The sequence below is a fragment of the Entelurus aequoreus genome, linkage group LG10 (genome assembly GCF_033978785.1).
Source record: "Entelurus aequoreus isolate RoL-2023_Sb linkage group LG10, RoL_Eaeq_v1.1, whole genome shotgun sequence".
Classification (NCBI taxonomy): domain Eukaryota; kingdom Metazoa; phylum Chordata; class Actinopteri; order Syngnathiformes; family Syngnathidae; genus Entelurus; species Entelurus aequoreus.
Window position 1 is genome coordinate 65,481,328 of NC_084740.1, and position 13,382 is coordinate 65,494,709.

The 13,382-nt window shown below is 41.3% G+C and overlaps 2 protein-coding genes across 3 annotated transcripts in view; one reads left to right on the plus strand and one right to left on the minus strand.

The window, feature by feature from the left end:
- The window catches only part of itga4 (integrin alpha 4), a 41,974-nt gene extending 39,524 nt beyond the window's left edge, over nt 1-2,450 (plus strand). The window contains exons 27-29 of the mRNA XM_062061425.1: nt 376-474; nt 1,883-2,002; nt 2,064-2,450. Coding sequence (XP_061917409.1) covers nt 376-474; nt 1,883-2,002; nt 2,064-2,171 — 327 coding nt within the window. The 3' untranslated portion in view covers nt 2,172-2,450. The remainder of the gene's footprint in view (nt 1-375; nt 475-1,882; nt 2,003-2,063) is intronic.
- Nucleotides 1,283-13,382, minus strand: part of cerkl (ceramide kinase-like) — a 33,401-nt gene continuing 21,301 nt past the window's right edge. The window contains exons 6-14 of one of the 2 annotated variants that reach the window (XM_062061430.1): nt 10,836-10,966; nt 10,681-10,755; nt 8,237-8,414; nt 8,067-8,129; nt 7,946-7,983; nt 7,774-7,882; nt 5,418-5,514; nt 4,826-5,001; nt 1,283-4,769 (exon numbers count right to left, since the gene is read on the minus strand). In XM_062061430.1, the coding sequence (XP_061917414.1) occupies nt 4,691-4,769; nt 4,826-5,001; nt 5,418-5,514; nt 7,774-7,882; nt 7,946-7,983; nt 8,067-8,129; nt 8,237-8,414; nt 10,681-10,755; nt 10,836-10,966 (946 nt within the window). In that variant the 3' untranslated portion in view covers nt 1,283-4,690. Of the gene's footprint in view, nt 4,770-4,825; nt 5,002-5,417; nt 5,515-7,773; nt 7,883-7,945; nt 7,984-8,066; nt 8,148-8,236; nt 8,415-10,680; nt 10,756-10,835; nt 10,967-13,382 lie in introns of both variants that reach the window. The other variant, XM_062061429.1, reaches the window with a different exon arrangement.

The window sequence follows — 13,382 nt, forward strand, 5'->3', positions numbered from 1 at the left end:
ATGGTGTGATGTGACAGGTGGTGACAGTACATCTACTTTGAGACAAGAGCTATAGTGATGCATGCTTGGTTATGCTTTAAAGTCATATCCAACGATTGCGACAACGACTTTTTACTGTCAACCGAGTTCATGATTTCTGCTGGTGGCGTGCCCCCGGATTTTTTCAACGCAAAAAATGTGCCTTGGCTCAAAAAAGGTTGAAAAACACTGCTCTGGCAGACCAGGCGTGTACGGGGTGTGTTAGGATGCCACCTAGTGTACAGTGTTGGGACCACAAGCTACACTCACATACAGTCCCATGAGAATGTGTTTATGAACAACACTCTTGACTCCCAGTCAAGACAGCGACTGAACGTGTGTTCGTGTCTGCGTCAGGGTCGCCACGCCGTGGTGAAGTTGGAGAGCGCCGCCGTGATGTCATCGCCCAAGAAGGACCGTCACACCGTCCTCAAGCAGGAACGGCCCGCAGCTCACGTAAGCACTCGCCAACCATCTCACAATGACAACGTTTGACGGCAGCAACCAATGTGAGACACAATACCGTGTACACTGGCTCCACCTGGTGGTACGCCAAAGAATCACCTGATTGATGTACAGTCTTTTTTCAAACACAGTGTTACTGTTCAAACTGTGTGTAATGTTAGTGGTCAAAAATATGACATATTAACCTCTGCCTTGTTTTTAATAAATACTGAGGCCAGGGGTGTCCAAACTACGGCCCACGGGCCCAATGCAACCTGCCAGCGTCTTCCATTTGGCCCACGAGACCATGAGTCTGATAAAGCATGGCACCGCAGAGTACTTTCAAAATGACTTCAAATACCATGCAGTTTTTGAATGCCACAAGTTTGCTGCCATCTTGTGGACAACGAGAGTAACTCAGATCAATGACCCTGAGATTTACTTTGCACACACATATATATATATATATATATATATATATATATATATATATATATATATATATATATATATATATATATATATATATATATATATATATATATATATATATATATATATATATACACACCTATGACACAATCCAAACAACCTTCCCTAGTCATGGTGCAAAAAATATACATATACATTTATAACTAACATAAAAGGTCAACACACGGTTACACATTACACAACCTGCTCACTGAACTTTGTGGATATTATTTGTAAAAAATTCAACTACCCCCACTTAAATCCATTACCATGAATGATGGGAAAAATGCAAAACACTCTCCACACTCATCCATGTTTACCGCATTTTGGCTACTTGATATTTCTGACTGATTACAAAACTTTTAAGGTCGTCACGGACGTAAACAAGGAATTCATTATATATCATCATATTAATAGAATATGTACACACAAATATCATTACTTTACATGCAGTCCGCCACATTTTTTTTTAGCCCAATGCAGCCCCCCAATTTAAGAAGTTTGGACAACCCTGCTCTAGTGGTACACCAAAAGACTCACTTGATTAAAGTAGTGTTACTTTCTAATATTCAAACACAGTGTTACTGATCAAACTGTGGGTAATTTTAGTGGCCAAAAATATTAAATATAGAACCTTGTTTTTTTAATAAATACTTAAACCTACTATGCTACTGTATTTTAATGTTGTCATTATGGTGGTACTTAATGAATACTTAGGTCTACTACACTACTGTATTTTAATGTTGTCATTATGGTGGTACTTAATACTTAGGTCTACTACATTACTGTATTTTAATGTTTTCATTATGGTGGTACTTAATGAATACTTAGACCTACTTGGTGAAAACAGAAGCACTGCAATAAAGCATCAAGTGCAGCTTCATCACAGAAATGTAGTCTTTAGCACACCCTGCTGGAAGACGCACGCCATGACACCGTTTGGCTGCAGGTGCTGGTGGAGGCCCACTTCACCCAGAAACCTTCCACGCCTGTCAAAGTCTTCATCGTGGTGGTCAGCTTGGTTCTGGGTCTGATGATCTTGGCCGCGCTCATCTGGTGCTTGTGGAAGGTAAAGGTGACACCAGGTGGTCAGTATGTGCTGGTGTAAGAACTATGGATCTTTCCCGCAGGCGGGCTTCTTCAAGAGGGACTTGCAGAAGAAGAAGGAGGAAGAGGAGTTCAACAGGGACAGCTGGGACTACGTCCCCAAACGGAACCACAGGGAGAGCACGTCCTAACGCACGTTGTTGGTTTGACTGACTTTTATTTCACGCTGCCAATGAAAGCCATGCTCACTCAGTCAGGTGTATCAACCCCCAACAACCTTTGACCTTTTTCGCCACCGTGCCAACTCCACGTGAAAAGCGCTGAGAGGCAGGGGGGGGTGGGGGGGGCCCGGAAAGGGACGGACCAATAAGAAGGCCCGACTTCCAGGGGACCTTTGACCTCAGAGGATGGCAGCCATGTTTTCATTCACCTGCTGAGAGACACTTCCTGCTTGGACTACAACACTTCCTGTCTGGGGGGGGGGGGGGGGGGGGGACGAGTCACACGACCGCTGGAGGACAGCGCTCGACATTTGTGTTTCTACGCTTTTCACGCACATCCTGTTAGCTTCTGCGCTAAAATGCCTGTCCCGTCGCTCCCTTATTTAAATGTGACTACAAGAGGCGTGGAGCGCCTACGTCACTTCCTGTCACATTTCACACTAAAAGCTGAAGAAGACAAACATGTTTTTTTAATATGTTTGTTCACCTGGACTTGTTGTGCACTGGAGTCAACATCTTTTGATAAAGTATTTTCTATTGACACTTCTTCTCAGCAGACTTAAGGTCCAAACCGCTTTTGTCAACTTTCAATGTTGTCGTGCGTTAATATGCTAAAGTAGATGCTAGGCTATCTTGGCTTTGTAATTAATAACAGGCTGCTACTTCATGACACTATTTTACTGGAGAAAATAATTTTCCATATATAAGCCACACCCACTACATTACTTTTTTTTTTAACATATATTTTATGCAGATATTTACAAGATTTAGTTATTTACACAAATATTTGGTAAATGTTTATTTAGGCACCTTAATTGTTTCAAATTGGTGCCTGTAACAGGCAGTAAAATGGCTGATCAAACAAAACAGAAGTCATCGTCATGGACCCCCTAGGTGTGCAAGCTAGCTCTCCAATCAGCTAAACAGACTCAATAACTCCACGGTAGAGATGTCCGATAATATCGGACTGCCGATATTATCGGCCGATAAATGCATTAAAATGTAATATCGGAAATTATCGGTATCGGTTTAAAAAAATAAAATGTATGACTTTTTAAAACGCCGCTGTGTCACACGGACGTAGGGAGAAGTACAGAGCGCAAATAAACCTTAAGGCACTGCCTTTGCGTGCCAGCCCAGTCACATAATATCAACAGCTTTTCAGCAGTAAAGGCATACTTGGTCAACAGCCATACAGGTCACACTGAGGGTGGCCGTATAAACAACTTTACCACTGTTACAAATATGCGCCACACCGTGAACCCACACCAAACAAGAATGACAAACACATTTCGGGAGAACATCCGCACCGTAACACAACATAAACACAACAGAACAAATACCCAGAACCCCTTGCAGCACTAACTCTTCCAGGACGCTACAATATACACCCCCCGCTAGCCCCCCCCAACCTCAACCTCCTCATGCTCTCTCAGGGAGAGCATATCCCAAATTCCAAGCTGCTGTTTTGAGGCACGTTAAAAAAAATAATGCACTTTGTGACTTCAATAATAAATATTGCAGTGCCATGTTGGCATTTTTTTCCATAACTTGAGTTGATTTATTTTGGGAAAACCTTGTTACATTGTTTAATGCATCCAGCGGGGCATCACAACAAAATTAGGCATAATAATGTGTTAATTCCACGACTGTATATATCGGTATCGGTTGGTATCGGAATCGGTAATTAAGAGTTGGACAATATCGGAATATCGGATATCGGCAAAAAAGCCATTATCGGACATCTCTACTCCACGGTTTTGGTTAATTTGCAAAACTGAAACAATACAAAAAGAATGCCGTTGTAAGTTAATAATACTAACAAACACTCGTAAACGTGTTAGCATATTAGCTAACGCTAACGACACTGGCTTCATTACATTAACAAGTACGAATAAGCATGAAAACACTCCGACAGACATCACACATGGGACTTTAGTTGTATTGTAAAACTTACAAACGTTGCTTGGAGTGATGAATGAAGAATCCATATGAGTAGAAACGCTATGGAGGCCTAGAAGACGGAATAGCACTTCTACTTACGGTTCAAGGCTTTAAGGAATTCATGTTCACCCAGCAACACCTGCAGTGAGCAAAGTCGTCCAGAAGATGGCGCCATAGCACAAACAATAACGCACTGTCTTTGCATGTGTTTGATGTCAACTATTTACATTATGGTCAGCGAAGACAAATCCACTGTTTTATAAGCCGCAGGGTACAAAGCGTGGGAAAAAAGCAGTGGCTTATTGTCTGGAATGTACAGTGCGTTTCAGAGTGCGTAGACAAAGAAACATCGTGTGCATCTTTTCCGGCAGAAGCTCGGGGTTTGATAGGCCTTCTTACGCACTTTGACAGCCCGCATAAAAAGTGAAGAATAAAAGTCAGTAAATGTGTTTGCTAAAGTGCTAAACATGCAAACAGAAGTCAAAAGGAAGCCATGGAAGGAGGTTTATAAAGTGTGTGGTCACCATGGAAACCCTCTGCTGGCCTCAGATGCAGCTGCAGGACACATCGGCCTCGGCCTCGTCCACCTCCTCTCCGTACAAGGTGATGAGGCCAGGGTGGACCCTGAACGCACCACAGTTAGCATGACGTCATCAAGGTGACGTCATCATGTTTCGCACCTGATGACGACTTCATTGGCGATCTCCACCAGCTCCCCGTCAATGTTCCAGGGAAAGGTGGCGTCCGATTGGATGATGGGCGTCGTCTTCGAGTCCTCCTCGCTCTCGTCCTCGGGCGCCCGGGGGCGGAGCCTGACCGCTGACACGGTGTGCGTCTCCACGAAGGAGAAGTTGAACTGCGGAGACACAACAGGTGTGTTGACGTGAGCGCCACTTCCTGTTTCCTTTCCCAGCTGTGACTACGCAAAGCTCCAACAGGGGGCAGCAGAGACCACTTTTTTTTCTCTCCTCAAACTCTGAAGCCAAACTGCAGTTTTTTTAAAAAAAATAAACATGAACCGCTAGAATAATAAGCAGTTTTTGACCCAGTCAGGTTCTGGTTCTGGTTCGCTCTCTCGTCAGTCCGCTACAGCTGACGTGCAGGCAGACCAGGCCAGGAAGTGAGGATGTGGGTCAGTCAGCGAGTAAACACACATATATTTAGAAAGTGGGTTAGAGTGCATCCTCCTGGGCCAGAACTAGGCTAATCTGGCCTGGCGTGGACTTAAAGGGAGCAGGTCAAGAGTGACGTCCAGCACGACCAAACGGTTACCTGTCCACCCGAGGTGTTGTACCGCTTCAGGTGTTTGATGAACTCCGACCTGGACGTGTCTCCCACGGCGATCAACGCTGCGCTCCCATTGGCTAGTCTGCAGTAAACAGGAAGTAGACCAAACATGGTATATTACATGTATACATTGGAAAGATTCTTGGAGCATGTAGATTTGAATTCATGTATTAGGTAAATAAACTCAAAATGATTGTGTTTTTGATTTTGAGACAAAACAAATGTAGTTAATTACAACTTAAGTATTATATTTATCTAATACAGAGAATATTGAGTGAATTCTAATTATTGTTATTAGGCACAGTATAATGCTACTTAAGTGAATGTTAGCAAAAAAAATTAAATAGCTAATTAGCTAAATTTGTATGTTTGAACTTAAAAATCAAGATTTTTGATAGTTGGCGCCATCTTGGAAGTATGCTAATGTTAGCATGTTAACATTTTATGCTAGCTTCTTAGCAAATTTTGTATGTTTAAACCTAGAAATGATAGTTTGTGATGTCAAGCAAGTTAACGTACGCTTGCACGTTAACTGTTAAGATACTTGTGAGGACATTAGCATGCTAACGTTTTTTGGTAGTGTCTCTTTTATTAGCATGTAACAATTGAATGCTAACAATTTATGCTAGCTCTTTAGATAATTTTCTATGTTCACGCCTACAAATACTGTATTTTGGTATTTAATTTATCCGGTCACGTGCTATCATTCTAACATTTTTATGTATGTATTTATGTATGTGGGTTGTGTTGTTATTCCTACTGCTTGCCGGCATGAGAGGCAAGCACGCTGACTACCGAGCTAAAAGCTTAACTTAATTGCCAGCATTGCTCTTGAAGTTTACCAATGTGCATTACAATGTACATCAAAGTATATATTTCACCTGTGAATGTACCTTTAATTGTAAAACCACCAACTGTATACCGAGTACTTGTACCTTTAAATGAATGTACCTTTAATTTTAAAACCACACTAGTACACCAACTGTACACCGAGTACTTGTACCTTTAAATGAAAGTGCCTTTAATTATAAAACCACCAACTGTATACCGAGTACTTGTACCTTTAAATGAATGTACCTTTAATTGTAAAACCACCAAGTGTATACCGAGTACTTGTACCTTTAAATTAATGTACCTTTAATTGTAAAACCACCAACTGTATACCGAGTACTTGTACCTTTAAATGAATGTACCTTTAATTGTAAAACCACCAACTGTATACCGAGTACTTGTACCTTTAAATGAATATACCGTCAATTGTAAAACCACACTAGTACACCAACTGTATACAGAGTACTTGTACCTTTAAATTATTTAACCTTTAATTGTAAAACCACCAACTGTATACCGAGTACTTATACCTTTAAATGAATGTACCTTTAATTGTAAAACCACCAACTGTATACCGAGTACTTGTACCTTTAAATGAATGTACCTTTAATTGTAAAACCATACTAGTACACCAATTGTATACTGAGTATTTATAGCTTTAAATCAATGTACCTTTAATTGTAAAACCACCAACTGTATACCGAGTACTTGTGCGTTTAAATTAATGTTCCTTTAATTGTAAAACCACACTAGTACACCAACTGTATACCGAGTACTTGTACCTTTAAATGAATGTACCTTTAATTGTAAAACCACCAACTGTATATCGAGTACTTGTACCTTTAAATTAATGTACCTTTACCTGTAAAACCATCAACCGTATACCTATTACTTGTACCTTTAAATTAATGTACCTTTAATTGTAAAACCACAATGGTACACCAACTGTATACCGAGTACTTGCACCTTTAAATTAATGAACCTTTAATTGTAAAACCACCAACTGTATACCGGGTACTTATACCTTTAAATGTATGTACCTTAAACCACCAACTGTATACCGAGTACTTATACCTTTAAATGAATGTACCTTTAATTGTAAAACCCCACTAGTAAACCAATTGTATACCGAGTACTTATACCTTTAAATGAATGTACCTTTAATTGTAAAACCACACTAGTATACGAAATGTATATCGAGTACATATACCTTTAAATGAATGTACCTTTAATTGTAAAACCACCAACTGTATACCGAGTACTTGTACCTTTAAATTAATGTACCTTTAATTGTAAAACCACACTGGTACACCAACTGTATACCGAGTACTTATACCTTTAAAAAAATGTTTACCTTTAATTGTAAAACCACACTAGTACACCAACTGTATACAGAGTACTTGTACCTTTAAATGAATGTACCTTTAATTGTAAAACCACACTAGTATACCTAGTACGTGTACCTTTAAATGGTGTACTAGTTCCCTTGCACCTTTGCCAGTCTTCCTACCTGGTGTTAGGGGCCAGTCCTCTGGGGGTGTGAGGACTGAGACAGGGTATGGCCATAATGCTGATGCTCAGGTATGAACCCTGATTAGTGGTCCAGGACTCCGCCCCCTCTGCACATGCAAAGTCGGCGCAGGTAAAAAAAACTGAATGGGCACAGAGTCTGCTCGACTCACCTGAGTCCCCACCCTGGTCCTGGACTGGGTCTTGGCCTCTGACAAAGACAACGATAGCACTTTGAAGAGGGTGTATGTGCGTGGGTGTGTGTGTGTGTGTGTGTGTAAGTGTGTGTCTCACAGTTGCCCAGACAGGTCGTGGTCTGCGTTGCTCACTAGAAAATTCAGCTGACAGTGGTCTGCTCTGTAAGACACAAACATGCTAGAACAAACAAAACAAATCTGCTCTGGAAGACACACAAACGCGCTGGAACAAACGCGGTCCATTGTGGCTCCGCCTTCGCGTGTCACCTGAGCCCGGCCAGGGTCTTGACCAGAGCGTACTCGTGTCGCCGCGACGACGGCATCCACCGCCTCTTCTCCGCCTGCGCCAGGCTCCGCCCGCCAAAGCCGAACATGGCGGAGAAGCCGAAGCGCAGCAGCTGTCCCAGCGAGAAGAAGCTGCACATGTCCACCGGCTGCAGGTGACCTGCGGACACGTGGCCGCCGTCACTGGCTCCGCCTTCTACAATATCATTGGCCCTTAGAACTAGGGCATCAATAAAACATGTGCTTGACAATTGTACGTCGGAAGAACCCGGAAGTCGCCAAGCAGGGTTGGTTGCATAAACAAAGTGATCAGTGGGAGTGACACGCTAACAGCCAATCAGGTAACAGTATCAGCTATCAAGGTTGGTTGTGTGGAGGTTGATTGAGAAGAGAAAGTCAAAATGAGGAAATGATGGATAAAACCGGACCAATGTGGTGTGTAAATGATGCAAGGCTGTGCTCACCATTTAGAGCACAGCCGTGCACTAAACCTGCAGGAAACAGTTCTCAGGTTTCTCTACGTTTACATTTTCACACTTTGCACTATTTTTGTACACTTAACGGTGTTACAAAAGAGATCAATTGTAATGGTGCATCATGTTGGATATAGAGAACAGTTTAGTTACTAAATCTAAAACATTGAAATTCCACAAACAGCTAAAATGATGCACAAAGCAAACTATGACCTGCTAGCCACGACTGTACAACAATTCTTCTCAACAAAAGGAGAAATACAACCTTAGATTTAAAACATGTGTATGCACATACAGCACTTAAAACCTTTAGCATATCAGTAAATGGGATTAAATGAGGGAGTGGATTAATCAAGGAAAACAAACAAAAGTATTAATATGATTCAGTTTAAGAAACGGTTCAAACCCAAAGTACAAAGAAGAATTATCATCTTGAACTTTTTTTTAAATTATCATCTCATTTATTTCACCATAAATTACTGTACCATTTATTTATGGGAACTTCAATTATGGTCTATATATGTATATATATACATGTATAATATTAATTTATTTGTTTACTTATTGTATTTAATGAATGTACTCATGTATGTACCAGCTCAGTGGCCTTGTGGTTAGAGTGTCTGCCCAGAGACTGGGAGGTTGTGAGTTCAAACCCCGGCCGAATCATACCAAAGACTATAAAAATGGGACCCATTACCTCCCTGGTTGGTACTCAGCGTCAAGGATTGGAATTGGGGGTTAAATCACCAAATGATTCCCGAGTGCGGCCACCGCTGCTGCTCACAGGTCCCCTCACCTCCCAGGGGGTGAACATGGGGATGGGTCAAATGCAGAGGACAAATTTCACCACACCTAGTGTGTGTGTGATTATCAGTGGTATTTTTACTTTTAATTATACACTGTTCTGTTACAGAGAACAAGGAAATGGGATAAAACTGCTATGATATGAAAAGGGGTAGGATTAAATAAACTCTGCTTCTCCCTACTCTTTTTCACACGTGCTGTAATGAAACAACTGGAAATATGTGATGCATTACATCGTAATTGTATTTTAATCATGTTTGAAATAAACTGAAACTAACACTTTATTAGGCCATTCTTACATATTCCTTATTTTTGCACCTTCATTTTAAGAGGTTACTGTTAAGTGTTTAATGTGATTTTACTATTTTGTGTACACTGTTTGTTTTCCATGCTTGTTGCCTCTATAGCCGAGGGTATTATAATCAGAGGAAGTTTACATTTGAAATAAAAATATTTACATTCATTAAAAAAATAATTATCGATATTGACCAATAAAAAGCACTTATACTGTGATACAGTTTTCAGCCATATTGCCCAGCCGTACCCAAAACACTATCTACTCTATATGTTGAAGAGCATTGCAGTAACCATGGCAACGGCAGCATCCCCTGGTCCAGGTATGTACACAACTTCCTATTTGCTTTTGTCTACTAATTAGTATCATTAGTTTGCCATCTGTTTCGTGTCCCGCCATTCAAACACAGCGGTTGGCTGCCAGAAGGGAAGGGGAGGGGCTTCACAACTTAGTGAAGATTTGGGGTGAAACTGATCCTGTGGTAAGACATCTGTCTTTCCCCTGAGAGCCCGCCCCCTACTGAGCAGCAGCCAATCACAACGTCTTCAATTGGAAGAAGCGAGAAATTTGAAGAAAGCAAAAATTTCACTGAGGTGGGAAAACAAACTGGAATGGGTCTGGGTAAGAACGTGATGAAGAATGGTGTTTCCTCGAGATGAAGACCTGATAAGTCCAAAATATGATCGAGTATTATCTGCTCACAGATGCTCTGATGGTTGTTGGAGCTCACTGCAGCTAGTTTTGGATAAATAAACCCACCCCCACTCCTTAATGCTTCAATAACGCGCAGGATTCTCACAGGAATGAGGCAAAGGTTCATCCAGACCCACAGAGGCAGCGGCGAAGCTCACCCAGGACGACGTGCATGGCTGCGGTGGCCGGGTCTCTCACCCCGTGAACAGAACACGACACCACGTCTGTGGAACCTGTTAGAACCGAGGACAAGGACAATGTAGTCATACCGGTATAGTTTGGTGGATCTAGGTGGGTCCTGCACCTACTCTACCTGCAGGGATGATCCCCAGAGGCAGAAGAGCTCTCACTGGACTCTCAGGAGACCCGGCGTCCAGTTGGGCTCTCAGGACCAGAGCGTGGCAAAGTTCTGCGACGGAGCCGTCACCGCCGACGCACACCACCCTGACCCACACATGAACAATCATCAGAACATTTACTCTTATTTTTCTTTAGCATTAAAGGGGCCATATGATTTTTTTTTTACACACGTCATGGTGCTTCTTTGCTTAAAATACTGCATAGATTGTTTTACACACCATCTTCAAGCCATTTTCTAGGCGCTCTTATTTACGTGCCTCCACTTCAACAGCATCTTCTTCCCGCCATCTTTGTTGTAGTTTTTAGCGCTTCCATAGCGAGTCTACTGACAGATACAAGGTAGAAATATATGCTACTTACTATTAAAAACCGCAATGGCGGAGGATGCATGTGCATGTACGAGCCAGTCTGCCCCACAACAAGAGGATAGCAACAAAAGAAGGAGCTTATTGACACTTTGGGTAAATGTATACTATGGTTGTACGGCATACCGGTACAATAAAATGTATTGTGGTACCAATGAATTAAAAAAGGTGCTGTACTACATTTGAAAAACACCAGTACTTTTTTTTTCTCCAAGCGCTGGGGTGCATGTCGCGAGTCAACATAAACACACGCACATATCACTTGAAAACAGAAACAGTGTGGAGACAAAAGAGGGAGAATGGACATATTTGGGCTTTAAAACTAACAATGAAGTTGAAACTCTAAACACAGAAACGCCACTCTTCAAGCGGTGTATTAGCTAGCTAGCATTAGCTAGCTATTAGAAGCTAGCTAGTAGTAGCTAACTAGTAATAGCTATCTAGTAGTAGGTAGCTAGTAGTAGCTAGCGAGTAGAAGGCTGGCTAGTATTATCAAGTTAGTATTAGCTAGCTAGTAGCAAGCTAGCAACTAACGCTCGTCCACACAGTGTTTTACCTACTTCTAAAGTAATGGCAACAAATAAGGTATGTTTTTTTACAAGTATCATCCCTGCAAGACGAGGAGTAGCGTAACATGCTTCACTCCACATAACAGCTATCTGCTAACAGCAGGCTAACGCTCCTGAATGTAAACAATGGCTGGATCTATACAAATATCAACTGTAACGACAGCGAATACAAGAGCCATATCTATTCGATACTACAATTATTACATCTAAATGATTTATTATCACAAAATCATTTTTGTGTTTATTTGTTGCTTATAAATCCATGAAATACGTCCCTGGACACAGGAGGACTTTAAAGGAGCCATATGTAATAATGTCATGTCAAGTCATCATTAAATGGCCCTAATATGTCAAAAGGCATTAATAAATCATGTTATTTTCCAATACCTCTATAACTAATAACAGTAGTTCATATGCTCATTTCAAAATTTGATTTACAGCCCCGAAATATTGTTATTGTTTTCATTTCGATTCCCCGCCCTCCACCGTTTGACCAATTAGAAAGTCTGTGAGTGTGTCACATCCAGGTTGCCAGTTACGCACCGCCATCTTCGTCTGGCTACTGCCACTGGTAAAGTTACTAAACATGTCAGACCTTAGGCAATCTAAAAGGCCTCGTTACGATTCTCAACTTATTCATGACAAAGCCAGGAACAAAACCAGGATTTGTATCGGGATGTCTTTGAAAGATGGAGACCATTGAAGGCGGAGAAGAACTTGCTAATTTCCTCCTTGATCGGTAAGTCAGGCATTTTTAGTTTCCTTGTTACTTGTAATAAATGGAAATGGACATTTGGTATGTAAACTATATTGTCCCATAGGGTCTATGATCGTGTCTAATTAAGCTAGTATGTTCCTGCAACGAAAGCTTAGTGTGATGGTGCTTAGCTCCTAGAGTAATTCTTAGCATGCTAGCCCGGTCAATGACACATGAACATATAGGCTAACGGGGGGTGTCATCCAAATGAAAGGGAAACATATATTTTGGCCAAATAAAACTAATGTGGATATGGGTAGTGTCAGTGCCTATTTCCTTCTCAATATGCTGATACGCTGAGGAAATGGGTTCCAACATTAGGACTGCTGTCATGGCAATGTGAAATGTATGGAGACAGCCACATCACAGGATAAAATTATTATTCATAGGTGTTTGCATATTTTGGACTACTTGTACCAAGTTATATGGCAATCTGAAAGGTTTGAAACAGTAGGCTATAGGCATACCTTGGTAAACTGTCTCCTCTTTAGTTTTGGGTATACATTAGGCTGCTAAGCATGCTCTACTTATTTTCACAAATATAACCAGTGCTAGCGTTGGTTGTAGTAGGTTTTAGTCTTTGTTTTCTGATAGTATTGACAATAACCATATGATTGTTGTGATATTGTACGCAGACATTACCTACTTCTGTCATGATCTGTGGTCTGGATTATGTTTTTTTTATTTTTTGTTAGTTTTGGACTCTTTTAGTTCCTGTTTGCGCTCCTTTGTTTGTTTAGTTACCATGGCGACTTATTAGTTTCACCTGCCTCATGTGTTCGGGTCACGCACCTGCTCTGATCAAGAGA